This window comes from Heterodontus francisci, chromosome 6 (genome assembly GCF_036365525.1).
Source record: "Heterodontus francisci isolate sHetFra1 chromosome 6, sHetFra1.hap1, whole genome shotgun sequence".
NCBI lineage: Eukaryota > Metazoa > Chordata > Chondrichthyes > Heterodontiformes > Heterodontidae > Heterodontus > Heterodontus francisci.
In genome coordinates, this window is record NC_090376.1 from 116074327 (window position 1) to 116098711 (window position 24385).

General features: G+C 46.4%; 1 protein-coding gene across 1 annotated transcript in view; it reads right to left on the reverse strand.

Annotated features, from left to right (window-relative positions):
* Positions 1–24385, reverse strand: part of bcl9 (BCL9 transcription coactivator) — a 310905-nt gene that overhangs the window by 113532 nt on the left and 172988 nt on the right. The window contains exon 7 of the mRNA XM_068032915.1: positions 8748–11025. Coding sequence (XP_067889016.1) covers positions 8748–11025 — 2278 coding nt within the window. The remainder of the gene's footprint in view (positions 1–8747; positions 11026–24385) is intronic.

Genomic DNA, 24385 nt, shown 5'->3' on the forward strand with positions numbered 1-24385 from the left:
CTGGTTGTTAAAAACAAGTTCCTCTCAGCATGCTGCTTCCATAAGGAGATGTAAATTTTGGTTGTACTCCTGTTCATTCAGCCAATAGCAATGTTATTGGCAATACAGATGCATCCTGGAATTTCACATGTAGTATGGTCCATATGTTGTTAGAAGAGACCCTGGCTTATGGACAGCCTGAATGGTAGTTATTGGAATTACTATCTTCTGACTGGAGTGTGGAAAGTGGTTAGCTCTTGAGAGGTCTTTGCCAAATGAACCAACCAGTATCCATTTTTTGCATCGTTTGGAGAAAAATTTAGCATTCACAAACTTGGGGTTTAATTCCTCTAGGGTGGGCATCGTTTCACAGCTGCCTTGGGTCTTGACAAACTCGAATTGAACCATCTTTCTTGATAATGCATGTGAAGGAGATACAACAATCGGTGTGGTGCTGTACCTTTTTCATGAATCCACCTTTCTCAATCTTATCCAGTTCCGTCTTTATCTTAGCCTGAATATGGATGCTACAATTACGTGGAGTATCGATAGAAGGAATGGCGTTTGCATGTATGTGCAATACTGCATCATCCTTGAAACTTCCAAACTTGTCGAACCTGTCTGGGTAGACTGAGGTTAGGTAAGCCATGGAGGTAATTGGATTCTCCTTGTGGTCTGTAGACTTTGTCATTGTGTTGATGATGTGAATTGTTAACAATGTCAGGTCTCTGCACACCGGTAGGCCTGCAATTGATGAATCTGTGGTGTCCACGATGTAAAATGTTTGGGGTGACGATGCTGAGTTGTTGTATTGGCATTTGAGTGTAATAGATCCCAGGGATGAAATCTTTGAGCTGTTGTATGCTGTGAGCTTGGCAGTGGCTAGTTGAACCATAACTTGCCATATCTGTGGTACATGCTCTTCAGAATGCAATATGGTAGAATGTTGGCACTTGCACCTGTGTAAATTTTGGTCCACAGTGTATGTTTCACAGGCTTTTGTAGGCATATAATGTAGATAGAAGGTACCACCATGTCAATACACTCTGTAATGTTGACGGTATAGAATGCTTGCTCACTGTGTGTGTCAGTGCGTTGATCATCCTCACCTTGTACTCTTACAGCCTGGTTGGTCATCTCTTGGATTTTCTGCTTGTGGAATTTGGAATGCTCCCTTTGTCTTGTTGGGATGCTGTACATGTTGTGCATCTGACTGTGGCTGGTCCTGATGTCGAGCCACCAGTTCTGGCTTTGGTTTCTTGCATTGGTGCTTCGGGTGCCCTCTGGTGCCACATGCCTTGCAAATCTCATGGAAGGCCGGACAATTTCTTGGTGAATGTATGAGGCCGCACTGCCTACATGGCTTATCAGGTTTGGTTGCATTGACAACCATGTCAATGGTGGATGTAGTGCACAGAGCTTGTAAACTCTGCCTACCCATAAGGATAGCTTTGAATTTCCACCCACATTTAAGCAAAGATTCCAAGCTCTAGCGTTTTAGTTGATCGTGAAGATCCTTTTGGAAAACTTTGATCGGAGCAGGGACTATCATGAGCTTGATCATTCTGTCAGCTAGCTCAGCCTCAGAAAAGTCGCAATCAAGCCCCTTATCTCTACAGCGTCTTTTGGGTACTGTCTCAAAGACATAAATTTGAGACGTTGTATTCTGAAGTTAAGTTTGACTTTCAACTGGTCTTCCAGTGTAGACTACGTCTTACTTGGGTCTTTTAGATCATCTTCAGAAAGTGTGGATGTGTTTAACCTGTGGGGGCCTTCATTCCCAATCGCAATTTTCACCTTTATGGCTTGTCTGTCTGTTTCAGAGACAGCTAGGTCAAGAAAACACAATTTCATTCTCTGCCTGAATAAATAAAATTCAGTGAGGAGGTTTACTGCCTTCCAGTTTAGGGCCGGAAACTTTGTGATCATTTTTTCTTGAACAACATCAGTGGCAGGAATAAAGATTTAAACTTGCACAGCTCTTAAGGGGTTAATTTCTGTGGCTCCACTGGCTTGCAATAGCCTGGATGGCCATACCTAGTTCTTAAACTTGGAATTGATGACGCTGTTGCTGGCATCCTGCTCTTTTGCTATGCTACTCCCACCAAACAAAGTTTTGGAGCCAAAGGTTTTAATGGTGATGAAGGTTTTTTCCAGCCTTCTCAAAGTTGTTGGAGGCTGGCATTCGATGGACTTATTATTATTTTTTACTTTCTGGCCCTGTTTCGAAAGTTTGGTTCCCTCACCCCACTCCCCTCGCTATTCCTGATCCAGTGCCCTGATGCCCAGTGCCACACCTCACGGAGCCAGTTCTCTAAAAATTTTTCCTGTGCAAGCTGTATCAGCAGTTGGACACAGACTAATGATCCCCTCATCTGCAGTTGTTTTACCGGGACTGTGTGGCTTTGCTGTGTAAGAGATGCCTACACTGCTGCAGACTTACTCACACAGAGACTTCCAAGCTGCTGTAAGTGCTGCAGATGAATCTGTAATGTCCTCAAACTTGCACATACTGGAGTTCTCTAGTGTGTGGATGGGGTTCAGTGTTGCATCCTGCAAAATCTTTGAATCAAATCTTCAAACACCACAAGCTGCTGCCATATTGTGTTTCTCTTTCTTTAACACAAACACACAAGCCACATGAGGAGGATTGGTAACTAAAATAAATGGGTTTTTTATTTGAAGATATGAAATTATGTACAACAATACTGGGAGGTTCGCTAACTAATACGTCCGGTCTATATACATCATATCCTGTCTGGTAACAGAAATGCAGCAAGACCTGGACAGGGGCGGCACAGTGGCGCAGTGGTTAGCACCGCAGCCTCACAGCTCCAGCGACCTGGGTTCAATTCTGGGCACTGCCTGTGTAGAGTTTGCAAGTTCTCCCTGTGTCTGCGTGGGTTTCCTCCGGGTGCTCCGGTTTCCTCCCACATGCCAAAGACTTGCAGGTTGATAGGTAAATTGGCCATTATAAATTGCCCCTAGTATAGGTAGGTGGTAGGGAAATATAGGGACAGGTGGGGATGTGGTAAGAATATGGAATTAGTGTAGGATTAGTATAAATGGGTGGTTGATGGTCGGCACAGACTCGGTGGGCCGAACGGCCTGTTTCAGTGCTGTATCTCTAAAATCAAAAAAAAATCTAAAAATCAAAGTATCCAGCCTTGGGCTGATAAGTGGCAAATAACATTCGCGCCACACAAGTGCCAGGCAATGACTATCTCAAACAAGAGAGAATCTAACCATCTCCCCTTGACATTCAATGGCATTATAATCACTGAATCTCCTACCATCAACATCCTGGGGGTTACCATTGACCAGAAACTGAACTAGAGTAGCCACATAAATACCGTGGCTACAAGAGCAGGTCAGAGGCTAGGAATCCTGTGGCGAGTAACTCACCTCCTGACTCCCCAAAGCCTGTCCACCATCTACAAGGCACAAGTCAAAATTGTGATGGAATACTCCCCACTTGCCTGGATGGGTGCAGCTCCAACAACATTCAAGAAGCTCCACACCATTCAGGACAATGCAGCCCACTTGATTGACACACCATCCACAAACATTCACTCCCTTCACCACCAATGCACAGTGGCAGCAGTGTGTACCCTCAACCAGCACAGATACTGTCACATCAGTTGGTATGCGCTTGGGCTTAGATTTAGGGTCACAAGCAGGTAAGAGCACCACACATGCCTCTGAACCCACTGACTGTGGGAGGCCTGGCCCATGCTGAGCCCCTGGCTGATGACGAGTCTCTGGTGTCGCACAGAACATGCTGGAGTTAGAGAGGTAAGGGAATATCTTGCACTGCTGCCATAGGCAATGTGCAGTCATGTGAAGATGATGGAGGAGCCATTCATTTTATGAGTCCTGCCATGTTTCAGCCATGTAAGTGCATAGCTTCCTCTATTGAGAGGTTGGTGACCTTGGTGACCCTCCTGGAGAGCCAGATCCCAGAATTGTGCACAGACTTTCACACCATTGCCTTGGCTATGAGTTCAACATAGCAGTGGCAAAGCAAGCGGGGAGACGAGGCACCTGCAGGGAGTTTCAAGTAAGCCTTGAAAGGGAGGAGGAGAGGCTGACCTCCAAATCTGGGGGCTCCCCTCACAGCACTCCAAGTGTGGACAGTGGCTCCTCAGCCCCTCCGCCAGTGACCCCAGCTCCAGTAGCAGTGACAACTGAGAAGGCTCCTGCACTTGCAGTATGCCGGGGCCCTCCAGGCCTCAGGCAGCCAAAGGATGCCCGTCAAAGTCATCCCAGGCTGTGGAGCAGCGTGGTCAACAGCCTGCCTTCACCTCAGCTGCCAGCACAGGAGGACCACTTCATAGAAGCTCATGGAAGCCCGTGAAGAGGAGCACCTAAACGTACATGGATTTTCACGGATGTGTGCAACATGGTCATATTATTGGTTATTGTGAATGTATAAATAAACGGAGGTCACGTTCATTGTGGAAAATCTCTTATGCTTTCCCTGCTGCCTGTCAGATGCCACATTCATGCGTGCTCCCTCAATGAGCTACCAATGCAGGGCAGACTGCGTAACCTTCTCAGTTTGCGCGTGCACCTGGTGAGCCTGGGCACAAGGTTAGGGAATGCGATAGGAAAGAGGCGACATGCGGAATACAGAGAGGTAGGTATTTATTGAGTTAATTTGGAATGGGTGTTATGGTGGTAGAAACCAGGTATGCATGAAATTGTCCCCAGCCTCTCTTGCACATATCTCAATGGCCCACACCTCTGGTACAAGGGCTTCATCATCTATGCTGCTTGTTCAACATTCTCCTCCTCATCGGATGAGAAGTGGTATTCAATCATATCCTCTTGATGCAAGGCCTCCTCCTTCTGCAGGGCAAGATTGTGCAGTGCACAACATACCACCACGATACGCGAGGCCCTTACCAGGGCATACTGCAGGACTCCACCCAGATCGATCAAGGCAACCTCATCATTAGCAGCCCAATGGCCTGCTTGATGGTCACTGAAGTGGACCCATGACAGGTGTTGTACCTCTCCTCTGCTGCAGTGTGAGGGCTCCTCATAGGCATGTGTAGCCATGTCTTCAAGGGTAGCTCTTGTCTCCGAGAATCCATCCCTGAAGGCGGCAGGTGGGGGGCCAGAAAAGCTATGGCACCTGGGACTGCCGAAGTATTTAGGCGTCATGACTGCTTCCCGGGAAGCGGGCGCACATGTGCAGGAAACACTTTTGTTATTGCAGACCAGTTGTACATTGATGGAATGGAAGCCCTTCCTGTTGATGAAGGCCGTTAGCTGCTCTGTGGCCTTGATGGCCAAATGCGTGCAATTGATGACACCTTCATCCTGAGGGAATCCAGCGATGGCCGGAAGCTGGTGGCCCTCTCTGTCTGACTGTCAGCATTGGTCCTGTACCGCACATAGTCGCTGGCCCGCTTGAACAAGGCATTGGTCACTTCCTTGATGCAGCGATGGGCTGCTGCCTCGGTGACCCCACACATGGAGTGATAGAGTTATACAGCACAGAAACAGGCCCTTCGGCCTATCGTGTCTGTTCCGGCCATCAAGCACCTAACTATTCTAATCCCATTTTCCAGCACTTGGCCCGTAGCCTTGTATGCTATGGCGTTTCAAATGCTCATCTAAATACTTCTTAAATGTTGTGAAGGTTCCTGCCTCAACCACCTCTTCAGACAGTGTGTTCCAGATTCCAACCACCCTCTGGGTGAAAATGTTTTCCTCAAATCCCCTCTAAACCTCCTGCCCCTTACCTTAAATCTATGCCCCCTGGTTATTGACCCCTCCGCTAAAGGAAAAAGTTTCTTCCTATCTAACCTATCTATGCCCCTCATAATTTTGTATACCTCAATCATGTCCCCTCTCAGCCTTCTCTGCTCTAAGGAAAACAACCCTAGCCTTTTCAGTCTCTCTTCATAGCTGAAACGCTCCAGCCCAGGCAACATTCTGGTGAATCTCCTCTGCACCCTCTCCAGTGCAATCACATCCTTCCTATAGTGTGGTGCCCAGAACTGTACACAGTACTCCAGCTGTGGCCTAACTAGCATTTTATATATCTCCATCATAACCTCCCTGCTCTTATATTCTATGCCTTGGCTAATAAAGGCAAGCATCCCATATGCCTTTCTAACCACCTTATCTACCTGTGTTGCTGCCTTCAGTGATCTATGGACAAGTACACCAAGGTCCCTCTGACCCTCCGTACTTCCTAGGGTCCTACCATCCATTATATATTCCCTTGCCTTGTTAGTCCTCCCAAAATGCATAACCTCACACTTCTCAGGATTAAATTCCATTTGCCACTGCTCCGTCCAGCTTACCAGCCCATCTATACCATCCTGTAATCTAAGGCTTTCCTCCTCACTATTTATGACACCATCAATTTTCGTGTCATCTGCGAACTTACTGATTTATACCTCCTATATTCTCGTCTAAATCATTAATGTACACTATAAACAGCAAGGATCCCAGCACCGTCCCAGTGGTACACCACTGGTCACAGGCTTCCACTCGGAAAAACAGCCCTCGACCATTACCCTCTGCCTCCTGCCACTAAGCCAATTTTGGATCCAATTTGCCAAATTGCTCTGGATCCCATGGGCACTTACCTTCTTAACCAATCTCCCATGTGGGACCTTATCAAAAGCCTTACTGAAGTCCATGTCGACTATATCAACTGCTTTACCCTCATCTACACATCTAGTCACCACCTCAAAAAATTCAATCAAATTAGTTAGACACGATCTCCCCCTGACAAAGCCATGCTGACTATCTCTGATTAATCCCTGCCTCTCCAAGTGGAGATTAATCCTGTCCCTCAGAATTTTTTCCAATAGTTGCCCAATCACTGATGTTAGACTCACCGGCCTGTAATTACCTGGTTTATCCTTGCTACCCTTCTTGAATGATGGTACCACATTCACTGTCCTCCAGTCCTCTGGTACCTCTCCTGTGGCCGGAGAGGATTTGAAAATTTGTGTCAGAGCCTCTGCTATCTCCTTCCTTGCCTCACATAACAGCCTGGGATACATCACATCCGGGCCTGGGGATTTATCCACTTTTAAGCCCGCTAAAAGAGCTAATACTTCCTCCCTTTCAATGCTATTATCTTCAAGTATATCACAATCCCCCTCCCTGATTTCTACACCTACATTGTCCTTCTCCATAGTGAACACAGATGAAAAGTAATCATTTAAAACCTCACTTATGTCCTCTGGCTCCACAAACAGATTGCCACTTTGGTCCCTAATAGGCCCTACTCTTTCCCTGGTTATCCTCTTGCCCTTAATATACTTATAAAATGCCTTAGGATTTTCCTTTATCTTGCCCCCGAATCTATCCCCAACAAATCATTGGAAAGAGCTGGAGGCATAAAAGTTGAGGGCTAGCGTGATTTGCAGGCCAACCGGCAATGGATGTCCACCAAAGCCCATTTGTTGCTACTCATCTTGCAGCATGGTGCATACGTCAGTGACGGCCTCCCTGGAGAGCTGCAGTCTTCACTGACACTGATGCTCAGACAGTTGGAGGTAGCTGAGTTGAGTCTGGTTCGCTTTCTGCCACAGATAGTCCCTTCCTGAACGGGACTGCTGCTGTGGCTCATCTGGTTGATCTTCACCAGCTTGCCCAGCTTCTATCTAGCCCTCCTCCCGAGCCAGACCAATGCCAGTTGGTAGCTCCTCCTAACGTCCGGCTCAGGTCTGCAAATGAAAATAGACCTGAGCCCGACAGGACCACATGCAACCCGAGCCCAACTCGGCCCGAGTCCTTTCATTTTTTCCCGCACCCGATCTGACCCGACCCGACCGTCAGTTCCGTTTTTCACTTTGCTGCTTATCTGCACTAGTTTAAAAAATCTGTAACTGGACTTGAAAGTTATTTAAAAAGTACATTAACATTGGAGCCTTGTACCGGAGGTGGGGATAGAGCATGTCCGACCTGGCCCAACTTGACCCGAGTCCGAATGCCGGACCTGGAAGAGCGACCCGACCCGAACCCGACACATGTCGTAGGGGCCCGTCGGGTTTGGGTCAGGTAGCCATGCTCTAGCTCCTCTCCTCCTCATGTGCGCTGCCCCTGAAGAGAGGATATTGCCTTTGGAACCTTCCCCTGCCACTCCCCTCTGAATAAAGGCTAATGTCCCTCAGTGTCCACCCTCGCAGGAAGCCCACCAACCAAGACAAAGCCCACTCTTGCAGTGAGGGCTGCAACCCCTCTGTGCCCACTCTTGCCTCGAGGGCTGCAACATTGTTGGGCAATGGCTGCACCCCTCTGTTTCCCTTCCTGCATTCATCCAACACTCCCCATGGCTGCCTTCCCGCAGCAGCATTGAGGCCTGGCCTGGGTGCCGCCACCTGTAAAAGACCAGGCATCTGAAGGCACGTGATCCCCCATGTGCTGTTCATTAATTTGGAAACCCCACCCCCCCCCCCATAAAATCCGAGTCAGGCCATTGCAAATTCATGCTAAATACCTATTTAGCAATTATAATTGCAGTCCCACTGCATCGTAGTTGCAACGCTGCTTTGAACCTTTCCCGCCACTGACAAAATCCAGAACCGACATCATAATGTTGGGTTTCCGGGCGAGCGCATCCCCTTCCAGTTTTTTGCCCCACTCCCCCACCCTCTCCCTCATGTCTCCAATCCTGCTCTTGCTGGCTGGATAAAATTCAGCCCACGGAATGCAAATCTCAATAAACTCCATTAACTCCACCATTTTCAATTTGTAAGCTTAAAATAAATAGTTGAGTAACAAAAAGCAAATACCTGATTCCATTGATGCCAGCAAGCTAGGTGATGTTAAACTAAGTGATGGTTTATTGTTCTGTTGGATCCCTGGACTCTGGAGTGGAGGTTTAGGGGATGAAGTCCATCCAGGTGAAGGAACTGGAAGAGATGGTGATTTGAGGTGAACTGGGGAAGCAGCTGCAGACCGAAGAATAGGGGGAGACTTGATGGATGATGCAGCTGCTTGACCAGACAGCATGCCAGCAAGCTGAGATGGTGTTTGTGGGGACTTGAGGTTAGTTGATGGTGAACCAACCATTGGGGACTGCACCTGCTGATTAGTCGTTGGTGACTTCAATGAATTCATCCCTGGAGAGTTTGCTTGACTAGAAACATTCAAATCTGATGGTTTACGGCCAAGACTTCGTTGAACTGGAAGGACTGCATTGAGAGGGTTCGGATTATTGGATGAATTTGGAGGGAGAGGTGGCATGTAACTTAGCCTCGCATTGCCTCCCATATTAGTTAATTGTTCGGACACAAACTGATCCCTTGGATTTTTTATTACTCCTGGTCCTTGAGGAGCACCAGGGAAAGGACGAGACACTATCAAGTCTTGTGGTTGATCAGTGAACTGTGATGGTAACATTTTCTGCTGGTTAGCCAACATTTCTACATTGTTTGATTGCTTCATCTTCATGCCATCTTCTGGACTCACATTGTGAGGGTGTCCTGCTCCAGGTCCTTGTTTTTGCAACACAGTCTGAGTGTTGGAGCTCGTGCTCACATTCAAGTTCATGTTGACATTCATATTCATGTTCATGCTAGTAGGTATCATTCCAATTTCCAAGTCTCTGCCTGGTCCTGACTGCAACGGCAATCCTTTTGGTTCAGGAAATTCCATTCTGGTTGGACTTGGAATGCCTTCCCCTGGCAACCTTGGAAAAATGTTGCCATTTGTAGGGTCCAGATGTCTTTGTGATTGAAACATTCTGTTCATGTCCATTCCTGACCGTACATTGTCCATTCCCATTCTAGGAGACATTCTTAACTGCTTTTCAGCCAACTGTTGCTGGAATTGATCATCTTGCATATTGTGAGGATTCGGGAATCTCTCCCCTCGGCCTGTCCCACAAAAAAGGCCTGGCCCATGAGGGAAGTGTCTAATTTCTGGCATTTTTGGCATATCATCTGGCCAGTTAACACCTGGAAGACCAAGTCTTGGTACTGAATGTGGGACACCAGCAGCATCTATATCTGGATTTAACATTCCTGTAAAGCTAGGCATTCTCTGCAACTGATTTCCGCGAATCCCTGGATGGGGTCCAAGACTTCGAGGATGTATAGAATTTGGAGGGTTCATTCCTTCAAAAGATTCTGACCCTCCTGCTACCCAGCCTTCTCCTGGATTTATTTGATAAGGTGGTGGTGGTCCTCTAATTATACTTCTTGGACCATGCTGCTGCATGATGATATCTTGTACCGTTCTGTGTTGAACAGCTTGCTCTTGTTTCCTTCGTTTCTCTTCATAGAATTCCTGCTGCAGCTTCAACCATGCCAGTTGCTCTGGAGTCATATGATCCATGTGTTCCTGCCCCAGTTGTGAATTAAGTACATTTTGTGATGATACTATTTCAGCTGGCTGGAAAAGAACATCACGATGACCTGATGTCCCAAATGGCTGACCTTCTGACCGAGAACTGGGTGGTTTTCCTATACTTTGTGATTGTGAAATCACGGCCTTCAGAGGTCCTTCAGGCTTTTTGGATGGAATTTGGGGTTCCCCAGTGTTCTGCATGGAACAACTGTTTGAAACTCCTGAATTTTCATTTTCAGGAAAGAGCATCCTCTGAATGTCACGCAGTGTCTGTAGTGAACGCTCTCTGTGCTCCAACTGTTCTTGAGACAGACCCTCTGGGTTTTCTCCCACATTCAATGTACTATCTGCTGGTGTTGGTTGTGATGCCTCTTTTGACTCACTTTTTGTTTCAGCTTCAGAGCTGTTTGTTGGTGAATAAGCATTTTGTGATACAGCAGTAGATGTTTGGTTACTAGATGCAGAGTTTCTCCAAGCATCCTCAACAGGTAATGGAACAGAACTTTGGGGACTTCCATCAGGATACACTTTATTGTCCATGCCTGCATTGTCCTGACCAACAGTCCCATGGGAGCCGACATGTTTAGATCCTTCACCTTGCTGAGGCTGGTTCTGTGGCATTCTTGATGTCTGTTGATAGTTTTGTTCGTGCTTCTGTGTGGGAAGTGATTGCTGATGGTTTAGTGAAGCAATTCGGTGAGCAGGTACTTGATTGTTTTGCTACAAAACATAATTGAGAATTTAAGTATATTAGGACAAAGTCAGTCAAGGGAATACAATTGATTACCAACAGGCATAAGTACTGGGAAACTACCACTGAGCATACCCAAGGTCGAGAAACAATAAAGGTTCAACGAAGCAATTACATAAAAAAACTATAATAGCCTAAAGATAGCACTCAGACACTGTGGGGTGGATTTTGTGTGGCCGCACGAGGTGAGATCGGAGGCGGTGGGGCATGGAGTATTGCGATGGGTGACAGGAGGGAAAGGGTGGCGGCGGGGCAGGGGGCCCATTGCCTTTCCATTGCCAAGCGATCTTCCCAGAGGCAGGATAGACCAAAAACGGCCTTCCCGCCCAGAGGCCAATTGAGGCCCTAAAGTGGCCTATTAACAGGCAATTAAGGGCCTGTTCCCGCCACCATTGTGAAGGTGCAATCACTCACGCATGCCCCACCCCCATGCCGTCTTTAAAGGGACAGGGATTCCGCCTCCTAAAACTTTGATTTAAAAAGACCGGAGGATCGCTCCAGCAGGGCGCAAAACAGCGCAAAAAGTGAGCCTCCCTCACCCACCTTTTCAGTCCAACGCCAGGAGCCCCACCTCCAGCACAAAATCCAGCTCCACAGATGACCAAAGGCATGTCTTTGTGTACGGTATGCAGCTTGCTCGCGTATAGTGCCTCCAGCTCTTAAACTGCCTTCTCAAAAAGTAAAACCAATTTTCCAAGTGTGCCCTTCCCGTAGGAAGCACCCACTGGATATGGTTCTCCAAGAAATCAATGATGCACTTCTTGTGAATTCACAATATATGCAGCTGGTGGATAAGACTTTCTCACCTTTTATGTATGTCAGAAATCTGCTCCCCATATTTCACAGGGTTAAGAAGTGAACACTTTTGACAGATCAAACAGCTTTTTCAAAGGCACAACAGATATGAAGATAAATCTATGCCTCTGTAATTCTGAGAATGACAATTGGTGAAGGTTGGGGGGAGGTCAGAGTGGTGGCCATTGCCTTGGAGGTCCCTCCGTTGGCCATGGAATGCCCATAAAGAAGGGCCCTCACCCCCTAAACCCGCTGAGAGGCTGCCCGGTTTCACTTGGCAGTCTCCCCACACTGTAAAGTGCATCCTCTCTCGTGCTTTGATTTTTAAAAATAATATGACAACCAGAACTGTACACAGTATTCCATGTGTGGTCTAACCAAGGTTCAATACAAGTTAGCATGGCTTTTCTACTTTTCAATTCTATCCCTCTAGAAATAAACCCAAGGTGCTCTTTTTTTACTATTTTTGGCCACATTAACTTAAGTCTCTACTTTTAGTGATCTGTGTACTTATACTGTCTTTGCTCCATTGCCCCATTTAGATTCTTGTTTCCCAAGCAATATGTGACCTCCTTATTTTTCTTACCAAAGTGTAATACCTCACACTTATCAGCATTGAAATTAATTTGCCAATTATATGCCCATTCTACAAGTTCATTAATGACTTCTTGTAATTTGTTGCACTCCTCAGTATTTGACTGTCCCACCCAATTTGATGCCATCCACAAACAGTAGGCAAGGAGCTGAATGTGAGCTTGCATAACCATGCCTAAAGGAAGATTTCCTCCCCCACCCTCCCCACCACCCCGTGGGCCCCATGGTTTAGTGATGTCTCCCTGCAGGTTCTCCTCCAGGCTGCAAAGGAGAGGCGGAAGATCCTCTTCCCAGGGACAGGAGGAGACCTGCCTGCCTGACAAAACAAGCCTGGATGGAGATAGCAGGGGACGTCAGCAGCTGTGGGTCACCCCCAGGACATGGATCCATTGCAGAAAGTGGGTCAATGACCTGATCTGGGCTGCTAAGGTGAGAAGTCCAAACACTTTTGACCCTTTGGGCATGTGGTAGAGTGAGACGGAGTGCTTGGTGGAAATCACAGAATCACAGAATAATACAGTGCAGAAGAGGCCCTTTGGCCCATCGAGTCTGCACCGATGCATTAAAGACACCTGACCTGTCTACCTAATCCCATTTGCCAGCACTTGGCCCATAGCCTTGAATGTTATGACATGCCAAGTGCTCATCCAGGTACTTTTTAAAGGATGTGAGGCAACCTGCCTCTACCACCCTCCCAGGCAGTGCATTCCAGACCGTCACCACCCTCTGGGTTAAAAAGTTCTTCTTCAAATCCCCCTTAAACCTCCCGCCCCTCACCTTAAACTTGTGACCCCTCGTAACTCCAGGCAACATCCTGGTGAATCGCCTCTGCACCCCCTCCAATGCAATCACATCCTTCCTATAATGTGGCGACCAGAATTGCACACAGTACTCCAGCTGTGGCCTTACCAAAGTTCTGTACAACTCCAACATGACCTCCCTGCTTTTGTAATCAATCCTTTGATTGATAAAGGCAAGTGTCCCATATGCCTTTTTCATCACCCTATTAACCTGCCCTTGTGCCTTCAGAGATCTATGGACAAACACGCCAAGGTCCCTTTGTTCCTCGGAATTTCCCAGTGTCAGGCCATTCAGGAAAGGATGTGACCACCCAGTCATATGCATTGGGAATGGGGAGCAGGATATGCTGCTTGAAGCTTGGCTGCATCTTGGTGAGAGGCACACGCCAGTCATTGTATAGCCCACACAGTCCCTCGAGAGGTACCGCATGCAGGAGGCATTTGTGTGCCCCCATCATGGACCGCTGGACTATCACTATCATAGGTCTTGGGCATGCCTCGCTGGGAGACTAACTTTGTTCATCATTGTGTCTGCAGGAGAGGACAGTCCACAATAGGAAAGAGTGTGCCAAGACTGGCGGTGGAGTGCCTTATCTTCATATCTTGAGCCCTATGGAGGAGGAGGCCATGGAATTGGCAGGGCAGCAAGGCTCCATTGCTGAAGGTGAGACAGGGGCATCTACACTAGAGAGTGAGTGAGTACCTCCTGGGGCACAAGGGTGCATCCCCTACAAGCAGGTTTTGCAGCTCATGTGTTCACCATTGCATAAATGGAGCTGCAGAGTAGGAATGGTTGGAATATCTTGATGGGCAGCCCTTAACCCTTCAATGTCTCTGTTCTCTCATGCAGGTCAAGATGAGCAACAAAATCAAAGAGCTGTCTTCATACCTTTGTAACTGCCTTTATTTAAGTTTAAGGCATGAGTTTCAGACCCATGTTTCACACCCTCAAACTGAATGTGAAATTCCATGATGTTATGATCTCCCAAGAATCCTTTACTATCTACTATCCACCATCTATAAGGCACATGGCAGGAGTGTGATGCAATACTCTCCTCTTGCCTGGATGAGTGCAGCTCCAACAACACTCAGAAAGCTCAAAGCCATCCAGGACAAAGTAGCCCACTTGATTGGCACCCCATTCAAAGAACAAAGAACAAAGAACAGTACAGCACAGGAACAGGCCATTCGGCCCTCCAAGCCTGCGCCGATCTTGATGCCTGCCGAAACTAACACCTTCTGCACTTCCGGGGCCCATATCCCTCTATTCCCTTCCTATTCATTTATTTGTCAAGATGTCTCTTAAACGTCGCTATCGTATCTGCTTCCACCACCTCCCCTGGCAGCAAGTTCCAGGCACTCACCACCCTCTGTGTAAAAAACTTGCCTCGCACATCCCCTCTAAACTTTGCCCCTCGCGCCTTAAACCTATGTCCCCTAGTAACTGACTCTTCTACCCTGGGAAAAAGCTTCTGACTTTCCACTCTGTCCATGCCGCTCATAACTTTGTAAACCTGTATCATGTTGCCACTCCACCTCCGTCGTTCCAGTGAAAATAATCCAAGTTTTTCCAACCTCTCCTCATAGCTAATGCCCTCCAGACCAGGCAACATCCTGGTAAACCTCCTCTGTACCCTCTCCAAAGCCTCCACGTCCTTCTGGTAGTGTGGCGACCAGAATTGCACGCAATATTCTAAGTGTGGCCTAACTAAGGTTCTGTACAGATGCAACATGACTTGCCAATTTTTATAGTCTGTGCCCCGACCGATGAAGGCAAGCATGCCGTATGCCTTCTTGACTACCTTATCCACCTGCGTTGCCACTTTCAGTGACCTGTGGACCTGTACGCCCATGATATCTCTGCCTGTCAATACTCCTAAGGGTTCTGCCATTTACTGTATACCTCCCACCTGCATTAGACCTTCCAAAATGTATTACCTCACATTTGTCCGGATTAAACTCCATCTGCCATTTCTCCGCCCAAGTCTCCAACCGATCTATATCCTGCTGTATCCTCTGACAATCCTCATCATTATCCGCAACTCCACCAACCTTTGTGTCGTCCGCAAACTTACTAATCAGACCAGCTACATTTTCCTCCAAATCATTTATATATACTACAAACAGCAAAGGTCCCAACACTGATCCCTGCGGAACACCACTAGTCACATCCCTTCATTCAGAAAAACACCCATCCACCGTTACCCTCTGTCTTCTGTGACTGAGCCAGTTCTGTATCCATCTTGCCAGCTCACCTCTGATCCCATGTGACTTCACCTTTTGCACCAGTCTGCCATGCGGGACCTTGTCAAAGGCTTTACTAAAGTCCATATAGACAACATCCACTGCCCTTTCCTCATCAATCATCTTCGTCACTTCCTCAAAAAACTCAATCAAATTACTAAGACACGACCTCCCCTTCACAAAACCATGCTGTCTCTCGCTAATAGGTTTGTTTCCAAATGGGAGTAAATCCTGTCCAGAAGAATCCTCTCTAATAGTTTCCCTACCACTGACGTAAGGCTCACCGGCCTATAATTTCCTGGATTATCCTTAAACATTCACCACCTTAAACATTCACTCCCTGCACCACCAATGTGCAGTGACAGCAGTGTGTATCTCTACAAGATGCGCTGCAGCAACTCACCAAGGCTCCTTCAACAGCACTTTCCAAACTTGGGACCTCTTACACCTAGAAGGACAAGGGCAGCAGATGCGTGGGAACACCACCACCTGCAAGTTCCCCTCCAAGGCACACACTATCCTGACTTAGATTCATAGAGTCATACAGCACAGAAACAGGCCCATCGGCCCATCGTGTCTGTGCCAGCCATCAAGCACCTACCTATTCTAATCCCATTTTCTAGCACTTGGCCTGTAGCCTTGTATGCTATGGCATTTCAAGTGCTCATCTAAATACTTCTTAAATGTTGTGAGGGTTTCTGCCTCTACCATCGCTTCAGGCAGTACGTTCCAGATTCCAACCACCCTCTGGTGAAAAATGTTTTCCTCAAATCCCCTCCAAACCTCATGCCCCTTACCTTAAATCTATGCCCCTGGTTATTGACCCCTCCGCTGAGGGAAAAAGTTTCTTCCTATCTAATCTATCAATGCCCCTCATAATTTTGTACACCTCAATCATGTCCCTCCACAGCCTTCTCTGCTCCAAGGAAAACAACCCTAGCCTTTCAGTCTCTCTTCATAGCTGAAACACTCCAGCCCAGGCAACATCCTGGTGAATCTCCTCTGCACCGTCTCCAGTGCAATCACATCCTTCCTATAGTGTGGTGTCCAGAACTGTACACAGTATTCCAGCTGTGGCCTAACTAGTATTTTATACAGCTCCATCGTAACCTCCCTGCTTTTATATTCTATGCCTCGGCTAATAAAGACAAGTATTCCACATGCCTTCCTAACCACCTACCTTGCTGCTGCCTTCAGTGATCTATGGACAAGTACACCAAGGTCCCTCTGATCCTCTGTACTTCCTAGGATCCTACCATCCATTGTATATTCCCTTGCCTTGTTAGTTCTCTCAAAATGCATCACCTCACACCTTTCAGGATTAAATTCCATTTGCCACTGCTCCGCCCATCTTACCAGCCCATCCATATCGTCCTGTAATCTAAGGCTTTCCTCCTCACTATTTACGACAGCACCAATTTTTGTGTCATCCACGAACTTACTGATCATACTTCCGATATTCATGTCTAAATCATTAATGTATACTATAAACAGCAAGGGTCCCAGCACTGATCCCTGCGGTACACCACTGATCACAGGCTTCCACTCGCAGAAACAACCCTTGACCATCACCCTCTGCCTCCTGCCACCAAGCCAATTTTGGATCCAATTTGTCAAATTGCCCTGAATCCCATGGACTTTTACCTTCTTAACCAATCTCCCATGTGGGACCTTATCAAAAGCCTTACTGAAGTCGATGTAGACTACATCAACTGCTTTACCCTCATCTACACATCTAGTCACCACCTCATAAAATTCAATCAAATTAGTTAGACACGATCTCCCCCTGACAAAGCCATGCTGACTATCCCTGATTAATCCCTGATTGAAAATTTGTGTCAGAGCCCCTGCTATCTCCACCCTTGCCTCACATAACAGCCTGGGATACATCTCATCTGGGCCAGGGAATTTTTCCACTTTTCAGCCCACTAAAACAGCTAACACTTCCTCCCTTTCAATACTAATATGTTCAAGTATATCACAACCCTCCTGCCTGATCTCTACAGATGAAAAGTAATCATTTAAAACCTCACCTGTATCCTCCGGCTCCACACACAGATTGCCACTTTGGTCCCGAATGGGCCCTACTCTTTCCCTGCTTATCCTCTTGCCCTTAATAGACTTATAAAATGCCTTAGGATTTTCCTTTATCTTGCCCGCCAGTGCTTTTTCATGTTCCCTCTTCGCTCTCCAAATTACTTTTTTAAGTACCCCCCTACACTTTCTATACTCCACTAGGGCCTCCGCTGTTTTCAGCACCCTGAATCTGCCATACGCCTCCTTTTGTTTCCTGATCAAATCCTCTATATCCCTTGACATCCAGGATTCCCTGGGCTTGTTGGTCATGTTGGCTCTGAACTCTCACTATTGCCTCTTTGAATGACTCCCAAGGTCTGATGTAGACTGTCCTACAAGTAGCTGCTCCCAGTCCACTTTGGCCAGATCCTGTTTTATCATACTGAAATCGGCCATCCCCCAATTCAGTACCTTTATTTCCCGTCTGTCTTTGTCCTTTTCCATAACTACCTGAAATCTTACAAAATTATGGTCACTATCCCCGAAATGCTCCCCCACTGACACTTCTACCACTTGTCCAGCTTCACTCCCTAGGATTAGGTCCAGTACTGCCCCTTCTCTTGTAGGACTTTCTACGTATTGACTCAAAAGCTCTCCTGTATGCATTTTAAGAATTCCGCCTCCTTTAAGCATTTTGTACTAAGACTATTCCAGTTAATATTAGGGAAGTTGAAATCCCCTACTATTCTTACCCTAATATTTTACACCTCTCTGAGATTTGCCTGCCTATCTGCTCCTCTATCTCTCCCTGACTGTTTGGAGGTCTGTACTACACTCACAGCCAAGTGATTGCCCCCTTTTTGTTTTTAAGTTCTACCCAAATGGCCTCATTTGTGGAACCTTCGAAGGTATCATCCCTCCTCACTACAGTAATTGACTCTTTGATCAACAGTGCAATACCACTGCCTCTTTTATCCCCTCCCCTATCACGCCTGAAGATTCTATACTGGAATATTGAGCTGCCAGTCCTGTCCCTCCCTCAACCATGTCTCTGTGATAGCAATAATATCATAATCCCATGTGTTAATCAATGCCTTCAATTCATCTTCTTTACTAGTAAGACTCCTTGCATTAAAATAGATGCAATCCAGCCTTGCATTTTTCACTTGTGCCTTAACAGGTCGATATTTGCTCTGCCTTCCAGACTGACTCTGTTTCTCTTCTATATTTGACTGTGCAGCACCCCCAACTGTACCTCCACTCTGTATCCCATGCCCCTGCCAAATTAGTTTAAACCCCCCAACAGCACTAGCAAACCTCCCAGCAAGGATGTTGGTCCCGTTCCAGTTCAGGTGCAACACGTCCAACTTTCACAGGTCCCACCTTTGCCAGAAACAGTCCCAGTGATCCAGCAAACTAAAGCCGTCTCTCCTGCACCATCTGCTCTATCCTTCTATTCCTATACTCACCAGCACGTGGCACCAGGAGTAATCCAGTGATTACAACCTTTGAGGTCCTGCTTTTTAATCTTCTACCTAGCTCCCTAAAGTCTTGTTGCAGGACCTCATCCCTCTTTCTTCCTATGTTGTTGGTACCAATGTGTACCGCAACCTCTGACTGTTCATCCTCCCCCTTCAGAATGTCCTGCAGCCGCTCCATGACATCCTTGACCCTAGCACCACGGAGGCAATATACCATCCTGGAGTCACGTTTGCAGTCACAGAAACGCCTATCTGTACCCCTTACGATAGAATCTCCTATTACTATATCTCTCCTTTTCCTCCCCTCCTGTGCAGGCTTGGAACTATATCCCCGTTTCTTCACTGTCGCTAGATCAAAATCTTGGAACTCCCTCCCGGACAGCGCTGTGGGTGTACCCGCACCAGATGGACTGCAGTGGTTCAAGAATGCAGCTCTTCACCACCTTCTCAAGGGAAATTGGGGATGGGCAACAAATGCTGGCCTTGCCAGCGATATTCACATCCCATGAAATGAATTTTAAAAACTATGAGATCATTAATTAGACCTGTCTCATTATACATTACCAGATCGAAAATAGCCTGTTCCTTAGTTGGCTTCAAAACGTAATGTTCTATGAAGCTGTCTTGAATACACTCTATGAACTTATCCTTAAGGCTACCTTTGCCAATTTGATTTGTCCAATCTATGTGAAGATTAAGATCGACCACGATTATTGCAGTACGTTTCTTATAAACCCCCATTATTTCTTGACTTATATTCTGTCCCACAGTGTAGTTCCTGTTAGGGACCCTATAAACTATTCCCACCAGTGACTCTTTCCCTTACTTTTTTTTAATCTCCACCCAGACTGATTCTACATCTTTATCTTCCAAGCCAAGATAATTTCTCACTACTATACTGATCTCATCCCTTATCAACAGAGGCTACCCCACCTCCTTATCCTTTCTTCCTATCCTTTTGGAATTTCAAATACCCTTGAATATTTAATTCCCAGCCTTAGTCACCTTGCAACCACATCTCTGTAATGACTATCAGATCATAGCCATTTATTTCTATTTGTGCAATCAGTTTATTTATCTTGTTATGAATCCTGTTTGAATTCAGATAAACAGCCTTTAATTCTGTCTTTTTACCAATTTTCCCAACTCTGACCCTATTTGCTGATGCACACTTACGTTTGTACGCTCTGTCCCTTACAGTCATAGTCATACAGGCCTTATGGCACAGAAGGAGACTATTTAGCCCATCACATCCTCCCTGTAGAGTAATCCAATCAGTCCCGTTCCCTGGCTCTATCCCCAAAGCCCTGGATGTTTATTTGCCTCAAGTGCTTATCCAGTTTTCTTTTGAAATTATTCAGCGTCTTCACTTCCAGCACCCTCCTAGGCAGCTATTTCCAGGTTATTACTACTCGCTGCATAAAAATGTTCTTCCTCACATCCTCCTCTGCATCTCATGCTCAAAACCTTAAATCTGTGTCCCAAAGTCCTTGTACTACCAGCTAATGGGAACAGCTTTTCTTTGCCTGCCTTATCCAAATTAAAGCGCATGGGATTGGGGGTAGTGTATTTAAAAAAGAGGGGTGGCACAGTGGCGCAGTGGTTAGCACCACAGCCTCACAGCTCCAGTGACCCAGGTTCAATTCTGGGTACTGCCTGTGCGGAGTTTGCAGGTTCTACCTGTGACCGTGTGGGTTTTTGCCAGGTGCTCCGGTTTCCTCCCACAGCCAAAGACTTGCAAGTTGATAGGTAAATTGGCCATTGTAAATTGCCCCTAGTATAGGTAGGTTGTAGGGGAATTGAGGGAAGGTGGGGATGGGGTAGGAATATGGGATTAATGTAGGATTAGTATAACAGGGTGGTTGATGGTTGGCACAAACTCAGTGGGCCAAAGGGCCTGTTTCAGTGCTGTATCTATAAATAAATCTGTCAGAATCTTGTACACCTCTATCAAATCTCACCTCAATCTCCTTTGTGTCAAGGAGAACAAAACCAGCTTCTCCAACCTAACTTTGTCGCTAAAATCCCTCATCCCTGGAACCATTCTTGTAAATCTCCTCTCACCCTGTCAAGAACCCTCACATCCTTCCTAAAGTGTCATGACCAGAAATGGACACAATACTCTAGTTGTGGCCTGACTAGAGCTTTGTAAAGGTTCAGCATGACGTCTCTGCTTTAATTCTCAATACTTCTATTTATGGAGCCCAAGAACCCATACGCTTTGCTAACTACTTTCTCAATATGTCCTTCCACCTTCAAGGATCTATGTATGTGAACCCCCAAGTCCCTCTGTCCCTGTCTTTAGAAGTGTACCATTTAGACTATATTGTCTCTCGCTATCTCTTCTTCCAAAATGCATCACCTCACATTTCTCTGTATTAAATTCCATCTACTACTTGTGTGCCCATTCTACTAGCCTATCTATGTATATATCTAATATATATTCTTCCCCATATATTGCTAAACACTTCCAGTGGGGTGTGAAGTTAATCCTATCTACCTGGTGGAAATCAGACGGACAGTTACATATTACAAAGAATTACATAGAACTGGATTATAATGTGATGAAACATGTGTGTTTGGGAATGGGTGGATGGTTAAAACCTGCAAAACTGACAGCACTTTGGGAAGTTGGCTCCATCCCACTGAATTCCACATTTCGTGCGTTATGCTTTGTGTGGCCAACCCCATCAGGAGAAGCAGGTTGCCACTTAACCGATGTTAATCACTTATTTAGGGCAGTATTGCCATGGGTTTTCAACTTTAAATTTGGATCCACAAGTTTCTGGAGCTTTCTGGAACGTTCCAGGAACATGGCAATTGAGGGGGCTGTAGTTATGTCAGGGAAAAATGCTGATAAGTACTCAGCACTCAAACCTGCTTTCTTACCTGCTCTGGGAAAGGATTTGTTCGAAGTATTTGTGCTGAGAGGTTACTTTAAAAACTTTGAAGATGTCATCAATGCTTTGGAAGTTTTGAGGTCTCATCTTTACTTTGGAACTCTGATCGATCAGATTAGCATGGGTGTCACATAAGCTGTCTTAGATTGGGCCTGAAATGAAGACTAGGATGACCAGCAGTACCACCAGAAACTTGCTGCTCACAGACTTGTAGCTCCCAGGAAAGAGGGCAACAGCAGAGAGTTGGAGCTTGCAGGAGACCATATCCGGCGCCTGGATCTTCAGGCAGAGGATACGCATCCTTGACTTGTCTGAACATCAGTGTATCAGGAAGCTCAGGGTGTCACGTGAACTGGTGGCAGATATTTCCAGCCAGCTGGAACAAGATCTGCTGTTAGTCCCTGGTGGCCATGCTTTACCAGTGGTTGTCAAAGTCATCATTGCCTTTTACCTCTTTGCCTCTGAATCCTTCCAAGGCTATGCCAGAGGCATTGGTAGGATCTTGCTGTCGGCAGCACACAAAAAATGCATAAGATAGGTGACTGATGGTTTGTTGATCAGGGTTCTCAATTATGTCAACTTTGGCTGCGATGGCACCAGTTGGAATGAGCTGGGGCTCGATTTTGCAGGTCTGTTTGACTTCCAACAAGTACAGAACATCATTGATTGTACACGTGGTGCAATTAAGGCACCCATAGATTGTGCATAAATGTTTATGTAGGTGTGTGCAAGATTTCTGGGCACATGATGCTTTCATCTTGCAGCAATCCACCCTCCCAGACCTCTTGGCACCTTGAAGGAATAGTCACTGAGGACTCCTCACAGGAATCCAAGGAATAAGGCCCAGGAGCAATGCAATCAAAGCCATAAGACCATCAAAGATGTCATTGAGCAATCCAGCAGCATGCTGAAGACACATATCAGGTTCCTGGACAGATCTGGAGACACCTTTCAGTATGCAGCAGCTAGAGTCTCCAGTATAGTTGAGGTGTGCTATATTCTGTACAACATTGCCAAGGAACAAGGTTTGGACCTGCAGGAGGACCAAGGTGCAGAGCGTAAAGCCCTGTTTGGAGGATTTGAGGAGGAGGAAAAGGTAGACAAGGAGAAGGAGAAAGACAAAGAATCAGGAGGTGATGCAAACAATGCACCACAGCGATGTACATTGTTGCCCAGTATGCCCTGATTGTTGCGAGGTTCCAAAAGTGCATCCAGCTAACAACCACATTCAAAAACTACTTTTATGCCCCTGCCCCAAAAGCCACTAACATAAAGCACTCCTGCAAACAACCAAGCATTTCTTTCAGAGTCCCATTGGTTGCATCAATTCATGTTTTTACATTCATTATGGAAGGCCAGCACAGATTTGCTAAGGGCAAATCATGTTTAACTAACTTGATTGAGTTTTTTGATAAGGTAACAGAGGATTGATGAGGGTAATGTGGTTGGTGTGTGGTACATGGACCTCCAAAAGGTGTTTGATAAAGTGCCACATAACAGGCATGCCAGCAAAATTGAAGCCTATGGAATAAATGGGACAGCAGCAGCATGGACACAAAGTGGACTAAGTGACAGGAAACAGAGTAGCGGTGAACAGTTGTTTTTCGGACTAGAGGAAGTATATAATGAGGGTAAGGCAGTTGATGTAGTCTACATCGACTTCAGTAAGGCTTTTGATAAGGTCCCGCATGGGAGATTAGTAAAGAAGGTAAGAGCCCATGGGATCCAGGGCAATTTGGCAAATTGGATCCAAAATTGGCTTAGTGGCAGGAGGCAGAGGGTAACGATCGAGGGTTGTTTTTGCGAGTGGAAGCCTGTGACCAGTGGTGTACCGCAGGGATCGGTGCTGGGACCCTTGCTGTTTGTAGTGTACGTTAATGATCTAGACGTGAATGTAGGAGGTATAATCAGTAAGTTCACAGATGACATGAAAATTGGTGGTGTCGTAAATAGTGAGGAAGAAAGCCTTAGATTACAGGACAATATAGGCTGGTAAGATGGGCGGAGCAGTGGCAAATGGAATTTAATCCTGAGAAGTGTGAGGTTATGCATTTTGGGACGACTAACAAGGCAAGGGAATAAACAATGGATGGTAGGACCCTAGGAAGTACAGAGGGTCAGAGGGACCTTGGTGTACTTGTCCATAGATCACTGAAGGCAGCGGCACAGGTAGATAAGGTGGTTAGGAAGGCATATGGATACTTGCCTTTATTAGCCGAGGCATAGAATATAAGAGCAGGGAGGTTACGATGGAGCTGTATAAGACGCTAATCAGGCCACAGCTGGAGTACTGTGTACAGTTCTGGTCACCGCACTATAGGAAGGATGTGTTTACACTGGAGAGGGTGCAGAGGAGATTCACCAGGATGTTGCCTGGGCTGGAGCATTTCAGCTATGACGAGGGACTGGATTGTTTTCCTGAGAGCAGAGAAGGCTAAGGGGGGACCTGATTGAGGTGTACAAAATTATGAGGGGCATTGATAGGATAGATAGGAAGAA